Source organism: Cebus imitator, unplaced genomic scaffold, assembly GCF_001604975.1.
Source record: "Cebus imitator isolate Cc_AM_T3 unplaced genomic scaffold, Cebus_imitator-1.0 Scaffold1, whole genome shotgun sequence".
NCBI lineage: Eukaryota > Metazoa > Chordata > Mammalia > Primates > Cebidae > Cebus > Cebus imitator.
In genome coordinates this window covers 16,458,720-16,473,438 of record NW_016107316.1, presented here as the reverse complement: position 1 = coordinate 16,473,438, position 14,719 = coordinate 16,458,720, and the positions used below count along the sequence as shown (strand labels likewise).

Here is a 14,719-nt window from a genome sequence, read left to right as displayed (position 1 = left end):
CAGCAATCTCAGCTCACCACAACCTCCGCCTCCTAGGTTCACACGATTCGCTTGCCTAAGCCTCCCAAGTAGCTGGGATTACAGCTGCCCACCACCATGCCTGGCTAATTTTTGTATTTTTGTAGAGACGGGGTTTCATCAGGTTGGCCAGGCTAATCTCAAACTCCTAATCTCAGGTGATCCACCTGCCTTGGCTTCCCAAAGTGCTGAGATTACAGGCCTGAGCCACTGTGTCCAGCCATTTTTGTCTTTTGAAAGTGCTTTTTCATAGTGATGAATGAAGGAACCATAATGAAGAAATATACTTATTTTCTGTGTGTTCTCAGTGTATATTTACTAAATGCCTGTTTATTTACCTTTTTAGAGCTGTATTATAAAGCGATACTGTGAGAAAAGATTCGTGTCTAAATACCTGGCAACAATTGGAATCGACTATGGAGTCACAAAGTAAGTATATTGTTTCCCTGGGTTTGTAAATTACGTAGAAGTTCAGAACTTTCTAAAATGATCTCTCTTTGCATCAGTGCCCTTGTGCAGGTAATCTTGAAACAGAGACTTTGAAGATAAGTTGGGAAAGATGGGAATAGGAGGCTTTTACAGGTATCTAGTGATCACATTATTCATTCAGCCCACATGCTGGCATTAAGCACACCCTATTCGCCAGGCCTTGTGTTAGGGGTAGGCTGCAACGATGAACATGTCAACACAAAGCCTAACTGGCAGGTGTAACTTTCTAGGAAACATGTTTCTATATTAACAGGTCCTTTTAGTAGGTGTGTTTTTAGAGCATTTTGAAATATTCTCTCTAAAAAGTCTATAAATATTATGTGGAAAATTTTCTGTGACAGAACTTTTCTTATTGGCTTATGATCTTCATAGCTATTAGAATCCAACAAAAATGATCTGGAAAGAGTAAAGTTGGGTCTAATGGGGGATTTACCTGGAGATGAGTCAGGAGGGGTTGAGCTTGAAGAGTTGGATTAAATTAGCAGGAAATAGCCGTAGAGTAGAATTGGGGTAGATGGCACACTCCCTAAACATGAAATTTCAGGCATTCACTATCTTAGCCTCACTCTGGCCTTCCCCCTTTTCTCTTTCTGTTATACACTTTACTTTCCATCCACACTGAACTGTTACCCTCATACTTTTACCTCAGTGCCATTATTCACTCTGTCTTCTTGGAGTACCCCTGCCAATTTCTTCAAGATATAAAAATTCTCCTGTTCTCATAAGGTCTTCTAAACATGCCCTTTATTGGTCAGGACTCGTTTTGGTTGCAAATGACAGAAATCGTAACATTCTCTATGCTATTTATGGTATTTACCATAAATTGCCTTGTATAGTTATTATTTGTATATGTTTAATGTCTCCTGCTAGATTATAAACTCCCTGTGCCTGGCATAGTGCTTATACCTAATAGGTACTCAACAAATATTTATTGTTAGGTAAGATAGATACATTTAAAGAGGAAGTTTGCCAGATTAGACTATGAGAGCAGTATTCAAGAAGGTAGACTAAAGTTGTGATGTATAGCTAGCAGAATGTCGATTAGGTGAAGAGTGGAGTCAAATTTAGACATATCCTTCATGACTTTTTATAGTGACCCCAGTAAATGGTAAAGTAAAACTCAAGAGTTCTGTGTAATGCTCTCATAGCACCATTTTTCAACCAGCAGCAGCGGAGGGTATTTCTTTCCTTATTTCATTCCTTTAAGGTATTTCAATACTTCAAGGTATTTCATTCCTTAAAGAATGAAAATTGTAGCTCTTGGCAGTGAAATGTATGAAGCTCTTCATTTGAAATTCACATTTCTGGCCGGGAATAGTGGCTCACGTCTGTAATCCTAGCACTTTGGGAGGCCAAGGTGGGCAGGTCACTTGAGGCCAGGAGTTCGAGACCAGCCTGGCCAACATGGTGAAACCTCGTCTCTACTAAAAATATAAAAATTAGCCAGGTATGGTGGCAGGTGTTTGTAATCCCAACTACTTGGGAAGCTGAGGTGGGAGAATCACTTGAACCCGGGAGGCGGAGGTTGCAATGAGCCAAGATTATGCCACTGCACTCTGGCCTGGGCAACAGAGTGAGACTCCATCTCAATAAAATAAACAAATAAAAATAAAATTCACCTTTCTAGTTTTCTTTTCCTCTTTCCTTGTTCAAAGCATAGAATTTCATCAGTGACATAGTAGGACATCCTATTTAAGGGAGTTTTGTTCTGAATTCATGTAAGTAGCTAGTTTATTTATCTAAGATGTGAGAATTACCATATTATGCCATGGGACCATGGTATATTCAACAGACTATTCTTTTTCTGCCAGAATTTTTTTGGAAGAGATGTTTATCCCATGATGAGTCAGGAGGATATAATTGACAGAAACCTATTTCAAACCAACTTAAGCAAAATAAAAGAAAAAGGATATCTATCAAGTCACAAAATCTAGTAACAAGGATGCAGCTGGGCCTCAGAGATGGCTGGAATCAGGGAGGGAGTCTAGACGGCTCATTTCACTGCATCTCTTTCCCTACCTGTTGGCCTGGAATAACTTTTAAGCATTCATCTTTGTGTTTTTCTTTAGTGTTTGAATTCTAATGTTCCTTTATCATTTTTTCAATGGTGATTTTTCATGGAAAAAAAAAAGACTAGAAACAAATACGCTATGATGTTAACAGTAGTTACTTCTAATATGAATGGTTACTGTTTCTTCTTTGGTTTTATCCTTTATTTCCAAATTTCTGAAAACAAATTCACTATTGCCCTTGCTCAAATAAAGATCACAAGAAAATTAAATACACATCATTAATATACACCTTTGTTATTCTACTGTATGGTAACCAAATAACCAGTGGTAATTAAGATGTCTCTTACTAAGTGAAAAAACTTTTCATTTTCCTTCATCTTGCTCCTATTTATCCCAAATCAATTTTTCTTAATACCATAGTAATAATTACCCTTTGTTGGTTGGAAGCTGTGGACCAAGGAATCTAGAGGTGAAGGTGAAGGTGACATAACTGAGAATGCCTACTCCATGTGAGTTCAGTGTTCTTGAGATAAGAAGGCAGGATCATCTGTCTGGTTGCTGACTACTGTTATAAAGATGATCTGGAATCAACAAGAGGCACTAAGAAAGCTTCTTAAATTGCATACACATACCCTTTAAAATTTATAAATGATATTAAGGTAAATGGAGAAACCATGACCTTCTTTGGGATTGTTTTCATTTGAACATTTCAGGGTACACGTCAGAGACAGAGAAATCAAAGTTAACATCTTTGATATGGCTGGACATCCCTTCTTCTATGAGGTAAGAAAGCCTTTTTAACAAAACCCATATCCAGTATTGTTGGTGGTTTGGGAAAGATCCAAAATTATCTGAAACAACCAATATTGAAATCATACGTAAAACTGGATAAATTTAGCTTGATTGTGGCTTGCCTTCAGAGCCTTAAGTTAATAGACACCTGTTAATCTTTTAGGTTATCCCGTTAAATAGCAGTAGAAACTTTCATTGCTAGTATTTCAAACATTTTGATAAAACATTTTGACTTTCAGAGGGCTTTTGCTTTTTACCTCATATGTTAGCCTAAAATGTGAAAAAATAATTACATTTATGCTTGGACTTAAGAACTCAGTGATGTGACTTCTTTCACATCAGGATACTGGAGTGATCGTTCCTATTCATGCCTAGTCATGTGCACTCTTTCCTGAGAAGAAGCTAAAGCAACCACTTGGTTTACTTTCATCTGCTTATCACCCCTAAGTAATCCCCAAATGAATCTCGTGACCATTCTCTCCTGTTTTTCCTTCCTTGGGCTTTTTCATTTTTCCCAAGGAGGTTTTTTGTTCTTTTCTGGTTTGGCCATTTCACTTCTGCTGTTTATCATTTCCTTTTCTCCGCTTGCTTTAGGCTAATTTTGCTCGTTTTGTTTTAGATTCTTGAGGTGGGAGCTTAGATTATTGATTTGAGACTTTTTTCTTTTCTAATAAATTCATTTAATGCTACAGATTTCCCTCTCAGCACAGCTTTAATTGTGTTCCACAAATTCTGAGATGTTGTATTTTCATTTTCCCTCAGTTCAATGTATTTCTTTCTTTCTTTATTTTATTTTTATTTTTTGAGACAGAGTTTCTCTCTTGTTACCCAGGCTGGAGTGCAACGGCGCAATCTCGGCTCACCGCAACCTCCGCCTCCTGGGTTCAAGCAGTTCTCCTGCCTCAGCCTCCCGAGTAGCTGGGACTACAGGCTTGTGCCACCATGCCCAGCTAATTTTTGTATTTTTAGTAGAGACGGGGTTTCACCATGTTGACCAGGATGGTCTCGATCTCTTGACCTCATGATCCACCCACCTTGGCCTCCCAAAGTGCTGGGATTACAGGCATGAGCCACCACGCCCGGCTTCAATGTATTTCTTTAATTTCCCTTGAGACTTTCTGTTTGACTCATGAGTTACTGAGAAGTGTGTTATTCAGGCCAGGCGCGGTGGCTCACGCTTATAATCCCAGCACTTTGGGAGGCTGAGGAGGGTGGATTACCTGAGATTGGGAGTTTGAGACCAACCTGGCCAACATGGTGAAACCCCATCTCTACTACAATTACAAAAATTAGCTGGGCATGGTGGCGCATGCCTGTAATCTCAGCTACTCCGGAGACGAAGGCAGGAGAATTGCTTGAATCCAGGAGGCAGAGGTTGCAGGGAGCCAAAATCACGCCACTTCACTCCAGCCTGGGTGACAGAGTAAAACTCCATCTCAAAAACAAAGTGTGCTATTCAAAAACAATTTTTAAAAAACACAAAAAAGAAAGAAAGAAAAAATTATGCTGTTTAGTTTCTAAATGTTAGGAGATTTTCCTGTAATCCTTCTGTTAACTGATTTCTAGTTTGATTCTATTATGATCAGAGGCTGCCTCAGTGATGATGGCTGCTGGCTGATCAGGGTGGTGGTTGATGTGGCAGTTTCTTAAAATAACACAATAATAAAGTTTGCAACACTGATTGACTCTTCCTTTCATGAAAGATTTCTCTGTAGCATGCAATGCTATTTGACAGCATTTTCACCCACATTAGAACTTCATTCAAAACTGGAGTCAATCCAGTTAAACTCTGCTGCTCTTTATCAACTAAGTTTATGGAATATTCTAAATTCTTGGTTCTCATTTCAACAATGTTCATAGCATCTTCACTGGGAGTAGATTCCATCTCAAGAAACCACTTTCTTTGCTCATTGATAAGAGGCAACTCCTTATTTGTTTTTTATTGTGAGATTGCAGCAATTCAGTCACATCTTCAGGCCCCACTTCTTATTGTAGTTATCTTCCTATTTCCACCACATCTGCAGTTATTTCCCCCACTGATGTCTTAAACTCTCCCAGAGTTATCTGCAAGGGTTGGAATCAACTTCCAAATTCAGTTGATACTTTGACCTCTCCCCTGAATCATGAATGTTCTTAATGGCACCTGAATGCTTTCCAGAAGGTTTTCAATTTACTTTGCCTAGAGCAATCACTATAGCAGCTATAGCCTTGCAAAATGTATTTCTTAAATGATAAGATTTGAGAGTCAAAATTACTTCTTGATCCATGGACTGCAGAATGAATGTTATGTTAGCAGGCATAATAAAAACAGCTTTAATCTCCTTATACATCTCCATCAGAACTCAGGTAACTAGGTGCATTGTGAATGAGCAGTAATATTTTGAAAGGAATCTTTATTCTGAGTAGCAGGTCTCAACAGTGGGCTTAAAATATTCAGTAAACTATGCTAAAACGGATGCGCTGTCATCCAGACCTTGCTGTGCCATTTATAGATCACAGGAAGGGTAGATTTATCATAACTCTTAAGGGCCCTAGGATTTTCATTATGGCAAATGAGCGTTGTCTTCAACTAGAAGTCATCAGCTCTGCTAGCCTGTAACAAGAAAGTCAGCCTGTCCTTTGAAGCTTTTGAAGCCAGGCATTGACTTTTCCTCTCTAGCCTTGAAAGTCCTAGATACCATCTTCCATTAGATCTATATATTCTAAGGCTGTTTCATCTACATTAAAAATCTGTTTCTTAGATTAGCCACCTTCATCAATGATCTTAGCTAGATATTTTAAATAACTTGCAGCACTACATCAGCACTTGCTGCTCCATGTTGCACTTTTATGTTATGAAGATGGCTTCTTTCCTTAAACCTCATGAACCAACCACTGCTAGCTTCCAACTTTTCCTCTGTAGCTTCCTCATTTCTCTCAGCCTTCATGGAAATGAAGAGAGTTAGGGACCTGCTCTGTATTAGGCTTTGGCTTACGAGAAGGTTGTGGCTGGTTTAGACTTCTATCCAGACCACAAACACTTTCCCCATATCAGCAATGTGCTCCTTCACTTTCTTATCATTCATGTGTTTACCACAGTAGCACTTGTAACTTCATTCAAGAAGTTTTCCTTTGCATTCATAACTTGGCTAGCTGTTTGGTACAAAAGGCCCAGCTTTTGGCCTATTTCAGCCTTCAAAATGCCTTCCTCACTAAGCTTAATCATTTCAAGGTTTTGATTTAAAATGAGAGATATGTGACTCTTCCTTTTTACTTGAACACTTAGGGGCCATTGTAGGGTTATTAATTGGCCTACTTTCGTTTTTTTTTGAGACCGATTTTCACTCTGTCACCCAGGCCAGAATGCAGTGGTGCAATTTCAGCTCACTGCAACCTCCACCTCCCAGGTTCAAGTGAATCTCCTTCCTTAGCTACCCAAGTAGCTGATATTACAGGCACGTGCCACCATGCCCGGCTAATTTTTGTATTTTTAGTAGAGACAGGGTTTCACCACGTTGGCCAGACTGGTCTCGAACTCCTGACTTGTGATCCGCCCGCCTCAGCTTCCCAAAGTGCTGGGATTGTAGGCGTGAGCCACTGCGCCCAGCTGGCCTACTTTCAATATTGTTTTGTCTCAGAGAATAGGGAGGCCCAAGGAGTGTGAGAGAGATGGGGCAACAGCCATTCAATGGACCAGTCAGAATATATACTACATTTATTAAGATTGCCTTCTTAAATGAGCTTATATGTTCATGGTACCCCAAGACACTTAAAATAGAAATAGATATCACTGATCACAGATCATCATAACAGATAAAACAATGTTGAAAAGTTTGAAGTGTTATAAGTGTTACCAAAATGTGACACAGAGACATAAAGTGAACACACACTATGGAAAAATGGCAGCGATATATTTGCTTGACTTAGGGTTGCCACAAATTTTCACTTTGTAAAAAACACAGTATCTACATACCGTGCAATAAAGTGAGGTGTGCCTGTGTGCCTTACATAAGTGCAATAAATATCTACATACCGTGCAATAAACTGAGATGTGCCTGTATCGGCTAGGCCCTGTGGGTGACACAAGGGTAGATGCATCAAGATGCATGTCTTCATGTTTCTTCTAGCGTAGGAGGGAAGTCAGCTGGATATGCTACAAACTGCAAAACTGGGCAGGAAGTGATAGCACTATTAGAAGTACAAAACAGTATGGTACAGGGGACATAGAGATTACATTCTGTTTGGCAGGAATGGGGGCTGGATGGTGAGGAATGGGGCAGAGAAAACTGCATGAAAGATACAGCATTATAGCTGGGGCTTGAACAATTAAAGATAAAGAGGTGTCTGTTTCCAGATGGAGTTAGGAAGGCGTGGGACAGGTTTGGGGAATGAGAGATTACCCAGTTTGAAGGTCAGGGGATAGTGGGAGGATAAGACTGGAAAGGTTGGTGGAGGACTGATCAGAAACTTTTAACATCATTTGAGAGAGTTGGAACTTTGGAGAATAGTTTAAGAAGAAAGAAGTTGAAGTGTTTCGTGTTGTGCATGTTGAATTTGAGATTCCAACAGGACATTCAGCTGGGAGAATCTGGTGCTAATTAGAAATGCAGGTCCGGAAACTCAGAGGAGAGGGCTCATCTTGGAGATTCTCACAGTTGAAACTGTACAAGTGGTTCATGTTGATTTAAGAGGAAGGATTCAAAAAGAAAGGAAGAGGGCACAGGTCACTTTGGTGGTGGGCTGGAGTAGGAGCAATAGAAAGGAGTTGGTGAAAGAGAATGTAAGAGCCTAAGGAATATGATGTACAGGAGCCAAGGCAGCAGGGGTTTTAGGAAAGAAGAGAGAGTCCATTGTTAACTGCTGTAGAAGGACTACAGAGAGAAAGGACTGGTGGGCTTCATCATCTTCAGTTCTTTCTGAATTGATTGGGTTTAACTTTTGGGGATAGTTTCTTAGGTTTCTGTAAACAAATAGGAGCACTAAATCCTTGGTCCAGGTATCTGCCTATGCCCAAAAACCCTACCTGATGTGTATAACATGTTTTCATTTCTTACTGCATAGCCTGTGTGGGTCTGAGTACATTTGGGAATTTTGTGAAAAGAATGTATAATGTATGGCTTTTGTCAAGATTCTTTCTGGAACTTTGTCCCAGAATCCCCGTCTGTCAATGCTGCTCCTCACCCACCCAACCTCTCTCTGGCCCTAATGCTTGAGTATGCCCCATACTTCATGCTGCCTCTTCCCAGATTTGGAGCCATGCCCCAGAGGCAAGCTGCCATTTCTAATGAAGCATCAAAGGATAATCGGAGAATGGATGCCAGGAAGGAAGGAGAAGGTGTTAAATAGATATTGTTTTTCAGGCACCATGCTAAGTACTTTGCCTGCATTATCTCATTTAACCCTCATAATAACCCTGTGAAGTAAGTAGTATTATCCCCATTTTACAGATGAGGAAACTGAGACGCAGAGAGGTTAAGTGACTTCCCCAAGATCATACAACTAGTAAGTAAGTGTGAACCCAGATCTGTCTGACTCCAGAGCCTGTGCCCTTTTCCACTGTATTACACTGAGGCTCTGAGTTTGGAGTTCTAAACCTGGCGTGCAGACCCGAGAGTCAGGAAAGCTCTGCCTCGCACCCTGGGGGAAGCCGGCTTTGGGATGTGATTTATAAATGGCTCTAGCCATTGCTAATACTTGTGTCATTTTTGCCTTAAGTTCTTTTGCATTGCTCACTCATCTTCCTAATTCTTCCTAAGAAGAACTTTATATAATTGGTATTCTTTTAAGATCTACTAATAGTTAAAGACTGATTGCCTCTGGGGAGTTGAACTGGAGGTGGGGCGGAGTGGGGCAGGAGGCTCTTGTTTTCCATTATAAGTCCTTCCATACTAATAACTTTTTAGAATGACATTACTTTTATTCTATAAAAAAACTTCTAGAGACCAGTAGAAACTGAAATACAATAGCAAACACTATAAATACACAAAAGAACACATTTTACCAGGTTAATGACTATGAGATATATTCTTATAACATCACAAAAACTACATTTTGTGCATCTGTCCTTTTATTTGAAGGTTCGAAATGAGTTTTACAAGGACACACAGGGTGTGATACTGGTCTATGATGTTGGGCAGAAAGACTCCTTTGATTCCCTTGATGCATGGCTGGCAGAAATGAAGCAAGAGCTTGGACCTCATGGAAACATGGAAAATATTATATTTGTAGTTTGTGCCAACAAGGTAACCCCTTTGGAAATGGTGTGTTCAGGTTTCTAGGGGAAGAGTGGAGCTTTGAGTGTTGGGGATCTAATAAAAAGAAAAATTCCTTATTGTGTAATATGGGAATCAATAACCTTTCAAAACATAATGTCCCTAAGACAAAAACAAAACAACACAGCAACCTAAAACCTGCTATATCAAGATTTGTATACTTTTTTTTTTCTGGTGCCATACTTGGGGAAGGATGTTGGTGACTGAGCAGGAGCCATGGGTAATCACACTTTGACCCGACTGGAGGAGGGGCATTAATTAGGTGATGTGGACAGGGGAAAGGTATGAAAAGCAGACTGTGGCCCCAAAGGTATGGCAGATATCATGAAGCCAACTTTCACAGAACTGAATAACAGCTGTTTTCCCAAGGGGTCAGGTGGGGCATTGCAGCAACAGGCACTAGTCCTACTGCTATAGAATATCAGTCTACATTCAATGTTAGGATTTGTTTCTGTCCCTTTAGGTCCTGGTAATTTTACACATTAGTACAGGCATTTACTAAGAATAGCTTTGCCTTAGTAAAGGATTGACAAAGACCGCCCTGGGTCCATTCTAGTAGGACAAGGTTGTCATCTTCTCTCTGCCCGCCCCCATATTTCAGATTGATTGTACCAAACACCGCTGTATAGATGAAAGTGAAGGACGTCTTTGGGCTGAAAGCAAAGGGTTCCTGTACTTTGAAACTTCAGCACAAACTGGAGAAGGCATTAATGAGATGTTCCAGGTAACCTAGCATTTTGTTGTTTTAAGGTTTGTGTCAAGGCCAACTGTGCCAATTTTTAATTTAAATTATAGGAAGCAAAAAAGCATCAGGAATTTCTCATTAGAATAAGCTCTTTCTTTTCAAAGAAGCTATCTGTCTGCTCTCTATTTTAGTTGAGACTTAGCTGATCATGAGAATTACCTGAGGAGATTCTTCAAAATACATACTTCTAGGCTCCAGATCTACTGGAAACTTATGTTGCTATGGAGCCCAGGAATCTATATTTTAGAAAAACTCTCCAGGTGATTCTGAAGATCATCAAGTTTAACAACAATTATTGTACACCACTTAAGCAGGACAGAGATTTTCTGCAAAGCCACCTTTGGCTAATGGTATTACATTTGTATACATAATCAAATAGAAGCATTACTGTGGCAAAATTGCCTTGCTACAGCTAATATAATCCTATATTGTAGCCCACAGGGGTGCAGTTAGAGAACAGGAGACTCTCAATATAGACTCCAGCTAATCACACATAAAAATAAGGCCTCGCCAATCAAGCAGGAAATGGAGGCGCTCACATTGCAACCTGAATAGATGGCCACTTTTAAAAACCTCATCTTGAGTAATTTTAAGGGAAATAGGCTATTTAAAACAATAATTTACAAAGTCAGCCCTTAATTATAGATACTTTTGGAAGTAAGTGGTAGTATGAATAATGTATTTTTCTTCTTCCGAATATATCTGATATTTTGGGAATTTTTAGCATTTCAAATAATGTAGTTACACTATAAAGAGTTGTTCTTAATTATTGAGTGGGATTGTACTTAATCTTTTATGCTGAATTTCCTTCTCACAAGATGTCACTCCTCCTACTAGAAGACAGATTTCTTCCTTGGCTGACAGGCTGAATTGGCCAAAAGTAGTTTCTATTTCAAGATCAAATCAAGTTGATGCTGGTTTGCCATGCTTTCTATTCTTTTGAGTACACAGAGCTATGTGAGTTTGTACCTATATGTATACAATAATGTCACCTAACCATTTGAATAGTACTTCACCGTTCTGGAGAAGTTTACACATTTCATCTCATGCAGACTTATGAAAACAATGTGTGGCAGGTGTTGTTTTCATTTCGTATATGGGAGCGTCTAAGGGTAGTAAAGTGATTCATCCAAGGGACATAATGGTTAGAAATGAAATTTCTTTCAGCACTTTAAAGATGCTGGTCCATTCTCTTCTGGCCTCCATTGTAGCTCATGAGATGTTAGCACTCATTCTGACTCTTAGTAATCTCTGTACCTAATGTGCCCCTTTTTCCCCCTGGCTGCTTTCAATAGTTTCTCTTTTCTTTGGTTTTCAGCAGCTAGACTATGATATGCCAAGATGTGGTTCTCTTCATATTTATTCTATTTGGGATTTACTGAGTTTCTAAGATTGGTTGTTAGGTGTTTTTCATCAAATTTGGGAATTTTTTTGTTTGGTTTTTGTTTTACTATTATTTCTTTAGTTTTTTTATTTGTTTGTTTGTTTTTTGGCCACATTCTGACTCTCTTTACTTTCTTGGGCTCCAATTAAATGTATATTAGACCAATTGATTTTGTCCCAGAGTCCCTGCGGCTATATTTATTTTTCTTCCATTTTTTCCTGCATTTTTCAGATTGCATAATCTCTCTTGATTTGACTTCACCACTGACAATCTGCTGTTAAACTCACCAAGGGAAGTTTTCAGTTCAGTCCTTTACAGCTCTAGAGTTTGCATTTGGTTCCCAGTATAGTTCCCAGTTCTCTATTAAATTCTCTGCTCACTCATTAAGAGTATATTTTCTTTTAATTCTTTGAATGTATTTTCCTTTACCTCTTTGAAATATTTATAATGGCTGTTTTACTATCTTTGCTAAGTCCAACATTTGAACCATCTTGGGTTCAGTTTCTGTTTACTACTTTTTTTCCTATGGATCACATTTTCATGTTTTTTTGTATGAGTAGTGGTTTTTGATTGAACACAAGCCATTGTGGATAATATACCTTGTAGAGACTATAGGTTCTTTTATCTTCCTCAGAAGACTGTTGATTCTTGATCGAAGAAGGTCGAATGTTGATTTTTGATTCCTCAGGAGGCAGTTCAATTATTGACAAATTAAAATGAATTTATGTTGGCTTGTTTTTTTGCCTTAATAGCAAGGATTTGAAGGAAGCCCAAAGTGTTTCCCAAGCCATTCTAATTTGGCAGGACACAGCTTCCATATTCTGCCTCTTTTCCAGATCTTGTCAGCTCTTGGTTTTAGGTTTTGTTAGGATGAGTCCATAACTTATAAGGCACAGCCTTTCTGTGGTGCCTCAGTAGATGGTAGGGCTATTAATGAGGGGTTAAGGCCATATCTCCACTCTGTCAAGACTAAACCCTAACATTCTCAGATAGCTCTTCCTCTGGTACCACTAGACCTCAGGATATTGGTTTTATTCTCAACCCCATACCAGCTGTTATCTGGTAAGCCTTGGGTGATCTCACTGTATGCATATATAGCCCCGCCTTTGACTACAGACTTATGAGAGACCCGCATATGGACTTGGTGCCCAGCTCTGCCCAGCTCTCTCCTCTCCTGTGGCCTGCTGTGCAGATTCTAGCCACCTCAGCAGCCTCAAACTCCAATCTCTGCCTCTAAGGAGAGGAGAGACTTAGAGCTAGAGTATGGGCAGACACAAGTCTCACTGAGCCTTAGAGGCAGTCTAGACTCTAGCTCTCTGTGATTTGGTCAGGAAAATGGACTCCAAGTAGACAGCCAGGTGATTGTGGGGCTTACCTCTCAGGGAGCGGTCTTGCGCTTGCTGTTGTCCACTGCCAACAGATTTTTTCCCATTTCAGTTGTAGTTGATAGCAGAAGGTCTAATCCGGTATTCATTGCTCTGTCATGGCTGGAACTCAGACATGAAATTTAAACAGGCTTTGATCTCAATCCTAGTATTCTGTAACTTACACCATGGCTTGTCTTCTACAGCCATGTGTATAGTGAATGGAATCCTGTGCCCTCAGAAATCTGCGAGTATTCATACTTCAGGTTAATTCATAGGCTAGACGATAACCTTACTGATACATACCACTAGAAAACATCCATAAACTGTGATCCCTTTTATGTGGCTTTTATCCTTTTAGATACATCTTGGATAGAACTAATGGATAAATTAGTCTGTTAAAAAAAAAAAAAGGCTAACAAGAAGAGAATAATTATACTATTCTACAAGTAAGTACTTATAAGTAGTGCCTTCCTGCTGGTTCAATTCAGTAAATATTTTCTTTGTTTCCTATCTATTTAATAGGCATTTTATGTCAGGAAGGAACTTGGTTTTTGATACTGTTACTAGAGAGAGCAATATTAAAATAGAGTAAAGCCAACCTAATACTTCTTGTGTCTTGGTCTCTAGTGGTATTCCTTTGACACCCCTTTTCAAACATCAAGGCTTCTTGTTAGGTTACCAAGTTGATTAGCTATTACTAGAGATAAGAAAGAAGAGTCGAAAAGAAAAATAAAAATTTTAGAAGGTAACAGGAACTATAGAAGAATCTGAAAAAGAAGAGAAAAAGATTTTTAAAGAAATTAGGAGAAGAGGAAATATGTCTATTTAAAAGTAGCTGTGGTGTGGTAAATGAGTATTATTCAATAATAATTACAGTACACAGAACATGAAACATGAGCAGGTTCAAAAAAGCTTTCACTTAAAAAACCAGAAAAGTATAGCCAGGTGCACTGGCACATACCTATAATCCCAGCTGCTCAGGAGGATCACTTGAGCCCAGGAGTTTGAGACCAGCCTGGCCAACGTAGACCCTGTCTCAAAAAAAAAAAGAAAAAACAGGCCAAGCACAGTGGCTCATGCCTGTAAGCGCTTTGGTAGGTTGAGGCGGGCAGATCACGAAGTCAGGAAATCAAGACCATCCTGGCTAACACAGTGAAACCCCATCTCTACTAAAAATACAAATAATTAGCCAGGTGTGGTGGCACATGCCTGTAGTCCCAGCTACTCAGGAGGCTGAGGCAGGAGAATCGCTTCAACTTGGGAGGCAGAGGTTGCAGTGAGTCAAGATTGCACCACTGCACTCCAGACTCCAGCCTAGGCGAACGAGTGAGACTGTCTCAAAAAAGAAAAAACAAAATTGTAAAAGTAGGCAAAGAGGCTGGGCGCAGTGGCTCATGCCTGTAATCCCACCACTTTGGGAGACGCAGGCGGGCGGATCACCTGAGATTGGGAGTTCGAGACCAGCCTGACCAACATGGAGAAACCCTGAAAAAAAAAAATACAAAATTAGCCAGGCGTGGTGATGCATGCCTGTAATCCCAGCTACTTATGAGGCTGAGGCAGGAGAATCGCTTGAACCCAGGAGGCGGAGGTCGCAGTGAGCCAAGATCGCGCCATTGCACTCCAGCCTAGACAACAAGAGCAAAACTCTGTCTCAAAAA

The 14,719-nt window shown here is 39.7% G+C and overlaps 1 protein-coding gene across 2 annotated transcripts in view; it reads left to right on the top strand.

The window, feature by feature from the left end:
* The window catches only part of DNAJC27 (DnaJ heat shock protein family (Hsp40) member C27), a 28,812-nt gene that overhangs the window by 4,482 nt on the left and 9,611 nt on the right, over positions 1-14,719 (top strand). For both annotated transcript variants that reach the window (XM_017527019.2, XM_017527029.2), the window contains exons 2-5: positions 365-447; positions 3,233-3,302; positions 9,368-9,532; positions 10,164-10,286. In XM_017527019.2, the coding sequence (XP_017382508.1) occupies positions 365-447; positions 3,233-3,302; positions 9,368-9,532; positions 10,164-10,286 (441 nt within the window). The remainder of the gene's footprint in view (positions 1-364; positions 448-3,232; positions 3,303-9,367; positions 9,533-10,163; positions 10,287-14,719) is intronic.